Here is a 7,145-nt window from a genome sequence, read left to right on the forward strand (position 1 = left end):
AGTTGGCTTAAAAACCGATGTTCAGAAAACTAAGATCATGGCATCTGGTCCCATCACTTCATGGCAAATAGGTGGGGAAATAAAGGAAACAGTGACAGACTATTTTTGGGAGCTCCAAAATCACTGCAGATGGTGACTGCAGCCTTAAAATCAAAAGACAGTTGCTCCTTGGAAGAAAAACTATGACCAACCTAGACAGCATATTAAAAAGCAGAGACATTACTTTGCCAACAAAAGTCCGTCTAGTCAAAGCTATGGTTTTTCCAAGTAGTTATGTATGGATATGAGAGTTGGACTATAAAGAAAACTGAGTGCTAAAGAATTGATGCTTTTGAACTGTGGTGTTGGAGAAGACTCTTGAGAGTCCCTTGGACTGCAAGGAGAGCCAACCAGTCCATCCTAAAGGAGATCAGTCCTGGGTGTTCACTGGAAGGACTGATGCTGAAGCTTAAGCTCTGATACTGTGGCCACCTGATGTGAAGAACGGATTCATTTGAAAAGACCCTGATGCTGGGAAAGATTGAAGGTGGGAGACGGGGATGACAGAGGATGAAATGGTTAGATGGCATCACTGACTTGATGGACATGAGTTTGGGCAAGCTCCAGGAGTTGATGATGGACAGGGAAGCCTGGCATGCTGCAGTCCATGGGGTCGCAAAGAGTCGGCCGTGACTGAGTGACTGAACTGAACTGATGATGCAACATCATCACTGGGGGAATTGGTGAAGGGGCACACAGGATCTTGCTGTATTTTTCTTATAACTTCACATGAATAAAATTATCTTAAAATAAAGACCTTAATTTAGACAGTTTAATTTAATGTTTTCAGTAGGTTGTTCCCATTTATCTAAAGCAGGGAGTAGTTTCTCATATTGCTTCATTTTGTTTCTTTTCAGTCTTCACATATAGATGCCACTTTATATACTGAAAGTCATGCTCATGTGAGTATATTTTGTTTTCAACATTGCTGTCTTTTTCAGTGTTCAAAGGCTTGGAGATATATTTTTATAAATTTACTGAAACATGTATAGTTTTAAAATCTAATGTTTGGCGTGTTCATATGATCAATGAATCTTACATGCAATTGTTGAGATTATAGCACTTTAGGGAGAAAGAGCTACATAGATAATATTTACATTATAGCATCTTTGTCAAATTGAGACATAAAAAAGCCTTTTCTATCAATGTCAAACAAAAAAAGGTACATATTTCTGTGATGCAAGTAAAACATAATGCAATTGATGCAAGAATCAAGTTAGTCAATTTAAAAATATCCTACATATCAATTTTATCCAGTGCTATCACTTTTAATCACATTTTATGCAAATTGTTTAAATATATTCCTGTTCTACATTTTGCCTGAATCTTTACAGTTGTCAGAAAAGGATTCTGACTGGTTATTCTTTATGTGAGAAAAGAAACAAACACAACCCATAAAATCTATCAGAATTCAAAAATGACCTTAAATCGCTTCATTAATATGCTGACATTGCTTAAGGCATATAGAATTTCTGTTGAGTTGCTGGTCCATTCTGTCTGAATTGGTTACTAAAACCAAGACACAAATCCCTGACATCTTCTCTTCTTGGAAAATAAACTCTCTGTTGTGTGTATTCACAACAGTGAGTCTTCTATTATTCCTTAATTAGAATTTCTCTTAAATAGAAGGTTTACGCTACCAAGACTTTTTAAGCGTTGGAAAGAAGCCACAGCCAGAAACGGGGAGGTAGGGAGGGTGGGGGGTGGAGAGCAGGTTTCTATCAATCACTTGGAGATGGTGCCGCTGCACTAGAAATACTCTTCTCTTTTGGCTTCAACATGTTTTCCATTTGTCTTTGCATTTTCTTCAAAGTAGAAAGCCGTCAATTAACCGCCAACACTCAGAATCCTGAGATTGCTGTTCTTGTAAGAAGATAACCTTGCCGCTCCTGCGTTTGTAGCTAGCAAGAAGCTGAGACTGAAATTTAGATTTAAACCCTGACTCAGCCACTTCCTAGCTTTGTTGCCTTGGAAGACACTAAATACTTCTGAACCTCAGTTTTACTATTTGTATTTTAGTTGTTGTTTATTTTATTGACGTGATGACAGTATTCACCCTTTCAATCCAGGGCAGCTGCTGTGGGAGGATAAGGAGTATTTCCAGTGCCAGACAGGTGGCCGTGTCCATTCCTTCTTCCCCTCCTTCCCTCCTTCATTCATTCAGTAAGCACTTGCCAAGCACTTGCAGGGTTCCAGGCACTGTGCATGGCATCGAGAACAAGAAGTCAGACAGTCTCTGTCAAATCCCCACAAGCTCATTAAATGCTTTGGTTTGAAGTTTAGGTTTTTGTTAAAGTAATCATCTTGGGAAATGTATTTTTATGGGACCTGAAAAGTGTCTTTCTGATTTGGCCCCCCTATGCACAGGCCATAGCCCTGCTTTGATTTTTGTAAGAAATTTCTTGGAATTATGTGTGCCACTGGAACTTGCAGGAATAGTATGATTAGCAGCTACCAGTATTTAAAATGTTAACAATACAGTCTTATTCTAAAAAATTCTTCCATATGCACCATCTTTATTCATGTTTTGAGAGTTCCAGTTCAATATTATCACCCCTTTATACAGAGGAAATGTGCTTAGTGGGAGAAAGTGGTGTATTATTTCTACGTTTTCTAGTTTTATGTTCTTTCTTCTGCACAGTATCCCCATCTTTCCTGACTGTTTTGTTCTCAGTTTGTTTTGGTTTTGATTTCAAAGCCAAAAGAGAAAAATAAGTCAAGCTGCTTCCTATGTAAAATGTCTTAGGATTATTGTGTTTCTTTATAAAATAGTTGGATTGACTTTTTACAAAATCAGAATTGCATCTGTGTGAAACTGAAATAATGGGAAAATAATTGTTTTCAAAAATGATTCTTTGTAATTCTGTTTTAGCCCAATTGCAAAGTAACAGCGATGCGGTGCTTTCTACTGGAGTTACGTGTTATTTTGCACGAGTCCAAAAATGCCACCATTTATGAAATAATAGAAAATCTTACCATGCTAGCAAACAGCAGTTTATCTTCTATGGAGGTGAGTTATCCAGTAGTTGTCCAGAGTTACATCGGGTGCTCTTGGATTGACTGGAGGAAATCATTAGCTGGGTGGGAATGGGCAAGGAGACCCTTGGAGGGAGCACTTGGGAAAAGGAGTTAATTGCAGCAGAATGGCTGCCAGAAGCTGCACCATCACGCATGTGCACACAATCCTAAACTTTTTATTGATTTATTCATTCGACAAACATTTACTACATGTTCCACAGCGTGTGCTTCATTGCACACAGGGGTGTGCTGAAATGTGTGGAAATGACAAAGGTGAACTAGACAAACAGGTCACTGACCTCAAGGTGTTGATCACCAGGTATTGTTGATCAACAATTATGTTGAGCGTGTGTGTATGTGTCCATGTGTGTTAGTCACCCCATCCTGTCCAACTGTTTGCGACCCTGTGGACTCCTCTGTCTATGGAATTCTCCAGGCAAGAATACTGCAGTGGGTAGCCATTCCCTTCTCCAGGGGATCTTCCCAACCCAGGGATCGAACCTGGATCTCCTGCATTGCAGGAAGATTCTTTATGTCTGAGCCAGCAGGGACACCCAAATGTTGAGCATCCATAGAGTAATACTTGGGTTATTACCCTGTGCCAGCTACTGTTCTTCCAGGGTCACATGGTAACTCACTGAATTCTCGCAGTCAATCTGTAAGATATGGTTATCACTGTTTCTGTTTTGAGGCTCTCATGCAGTTAGTAAAATGAGGAGCCAGGAATCCCCAAGCAGTTTCTCTCCAGAGTCTACCTTCTTATCTACCCAAAGGATTAACGTTGCAAAAAGATAATAATAAAAATCTGAATACTTGCAGTAAAAGGTATACTCCGAGGTAGCAAGAGCGGTATGGGGCTCCTGGAGAGCAAATGACAGGGACCCGTGTGCGAGGCTGGAGCATCAGTCGTGCAAGGCCCTGAAGAACAGAAGATTATGGCTAGCATGGCAAAACACTAGTGGCCAAAGGGAAGTGGACAGAAAAAGCTTCATAAACCAACAAAGCCATCATCATAATTTGTTCATTTAACAAATACTCTTTGGGGCCCATTGTAGGCCCTCAGGATGTCAGAAATTAAAACACACGTACAGTTCCTGCTCTTACGGAAGGAGGAAGCATGTAGTAATCACTAAGCAAATAAATAGTAGGTCAGGTGTTTATTAATAACTGTAGTGGCCACAAAAGAGGCGGGTAAGGGGACTGAGACTCTAGAGAAGATTTGCTTACAAAGCTGACAATTGGCAAAAACATGAGAGAGAATGAGCTTCAAGGATGCCATGGGGAAGTATGTTCAGTCAGAGGCAACTGAAAGAGCAGAGACCCTGAGCTAGTGTGGCTGGACGCCGTTGATTTTCCCTAAAGCACCAAGCTGCTTTCGGTGTTCATTCCAATGCCACCTTCCCACAGCAATGTCACTTCTTCACAATTGCGATCCCCCTCCACCTCAGCATGCCTCACCCCCTTCTCTATATGTCCCACCATCTTAAATACTATATATTTTACTTGCTGGATATTGTCTAATTTTTCCTACTAGAATTTCAGCTTCAGAGGGGCAGGGTTTTGTTTCTGTATTTTTGTTTGTTTGTAGTGCTAAGTCCCAACTCCTAGAACAATGCTTGACATGCACTAGAATTCTGATCTGTTTCTGAAATGAATATATTAATGTTTAAAATACTCTTGTGATATGTTCTCTCTCTGTTATTGGTGGAAAGACTGAGCCATGCAACAGATAATTCATAGCAATGTCAGTGGGGAACTCTTTAATGTGCATTTTTATAGTCACCTTCAGCATGGCATAGTGTGGCCCGAATGCACAGTCAGAAGACCTGGACGTGGAGAATTTCACTGATTATGTCAACTAAATGAGTCATTTAATATCTCTGCCTTCCTATCTGACGTGATTATTTTCAGAATCAAATAGGACAGCATTATATGGAATATGACAGCACCTGGCAGAGGGTATGTGCTTGATAAACGCTGGTGAATTTGAATTTTAAATGCTTAATGGATGGTAAAAATCTCATTTTGATTTTTTCTGAAACAGCTTTCACAGTGCAGATGATCCCTGGAAACTTTGTTTTGTGGATTGCTACACTTGTAGAAACTGTGTTTAAAGTACAATAATTTATGGTATTCATCAAAATAGTTCAAATTAACCAATAGTAATTGGGTGAATATTGTGTGTCAGGCCCTACGCGAAGCAACAATACATAGCCTTGACTTCCTGGAAGAGCTTAGAGCAAACAGTAGTCTGAGAAGCGTGAAGCTCCTTAATATCAGCCTAACACATGACGTGATGTGAGAGAGAGCCTAAACACGGAGTTCTGAGAATGCAGAGATGGGACATTTAGTCTAGCCTCGGGAGCTCCCAGGTTCAGAAGAGCCTTCCCAGTGGAGACAGCACCTGAGTGATCTTAAGTGTGAGTGGTTGTAGCTAAAATAGAAGTGTGGAAGGAAGAGAGAAAAGCAAAGACAGCAGAACACCTAATAGGTTGATGTATGCATGGGACCAAAAGGCATGAGCCCAGTGTTCCTAGAGCTGAATCTTTGAGCTGTAGAAAAAGTGAAAGAAATAGGTAAGGAATAGCTCAAGGAGAGCCGGCATGCCATGCTGGCACCAAGGACTTCATGCTCGGGTAGATGACCTGAAACTACTGAAGGCCTCTCTAAGCAGGAAATTTGTGGTTCAATAGATGTTTTTTTTTTTCAATTATATTTTTCATTGTCCTTAATTTACTCTAGGAAAAAATCAGCCTTATCAAATCTCCCAGTTCTCTTTTCCCTTAGTTACTCCAATATGGTAATTAATCTGCCAAAGATTTTATGTTCGGACACCTCACCATGTGGTTCAAAAGATATGATATTCACAGGAAAGGCATATTTTAGATTTTCCAACCTCATCCTTTCTTTTTATTTGCAGAATAAAACAGAATTGGGATGCAAAGAATGTGAGGAACTGGAGGAAAAAAATATCAAAGAGTTTTTGAAGAGTTTTGTACATATTGTGCAAATGTTCATCAACACTTCTTGATTGCAGCTGATCCTTTTCTGCATTTCTATTATTAACAAACATCTTTCCACGGCTTAGCGGCAACAAAGCACTCAGCATTTAAAATGTGCTGCCAAAACAAATTCTCCTGGCAAAACGATGCTCAGGATCTTGGTTGGGATGGATTCATAAAGGTGAAAGTTGAAACATCACACTGAGACCACATTATCTGCCAAAGACAGACTTGTTTTGTTCATTTATTTTTAATTTATTATTGAAATTGTACATATTTGTAGCATAATGTAAAATGTTGAATAAAACTGTGTACATATTTTATCCTTTGAAATTGCACTGATATTTTACATCTTATAAGAAAATAGAGGATGTTTGGTTCAAGGGTGATCGTCAAATTATTAAACAACCTGTACCACTTGGTACTATGGCTATAGGCATAAAGGATGCCCCAACCAATGTGGAAATTGACTACCAGCCTTCATTTACTTCTTTAGGTGTAGCACTTGGAGGGAGAATTGACTACTAACAAGAAAGGAGGAACTAGGTAGAAACCAATAATTTCATTACTGATATATAAAGCCCTTCTTCTTGCTATTGTTTAGTTGCAAAGTCATGTCCAACATTTTTTGCGACCCCATAGTCTTTAGCCCTAGAACATGGCATCCAGTCCCATCACTTCATGGCAAATAGAAGGGGGAAAAGTATAAGCAGTGACAGATTTTATATTCTTGAACTCCAAAATCACTCCAGACAGTGACTGCAGCCATGAAATTAAAAGACGCTTGCTCCTTGGAAGAAAAGCTATGACCAACCTAGACAGCGTATTAAAAAGCAGAGACATAACTTTGCCAAAAAAGGTCCGTAGAGTCAAAGCTATGGTTTTTCTAGTAGTCATGTATGGATGTGAGAGTTGGACCATAAAGAAGTCTGATCACGGAAGAACTGATGCTTTCGAATTGTTGTGATAGAGAAAACTCTTAAGAGTGCTTTCAACAGCAAGGAGATCAAACCAGTCAATCCTACAGGAAATCAACCCTGAATATTCATTGGAAGGACTGATGCTAAAGCTGAAGTTCCAGGACTT

The 7,145-nt window shown here is 39.5% G+C and overlaps 1 protein-coding gene across 6 annotated transcripts in view; it reads left to right on the forward strand.

Moving 5' to 3' along the window:
* IL15 (interleukin 15) overlaps nt 1-6,382 on the forward strand; it is a 127,246-nt gene extending 120,864 nt beyond the window's left edge. For all 6 annotated transcript variants that reach the window (XM_065904415.1, XM_065904413.1, XM_065904416.1 and 3 more), the window contains 3 exons: nt 897-941; nt 2,912-3,049; nt 5,978-6,382. In XM_065904415.1, coding sequence (XP_065760487.1) covers nt 897-941; nt 2,912-3,049; nt 5,978-6,088 — 294 coding nt within the window. In that variant the 3' untranslated portion in view covers nt 6,089-6,382. The remainder of the gene's footprint in view (nt 1-896; nt 942-2,911; nt 3,050-5,977) is intronic.
* The last annotated feature ends 763 nt before the right edge of the window (nt 6,383-7,145 follow it).

The sequence above is a fragment of the Muntiacus reevesi genome, chromosome 13 (assembly GCF_963930625.1).
Source record: "Muntiacus reevesi chromosome 13, mMunRee1.1, whole genome shotgun sequence".
NCBI classification, from domain to species: Eukaryota; Metazoa; Chordata; class Mammalia; order Artiodactyla; family Cervidae; genus Muntiacus; species Muntiacus reevesi.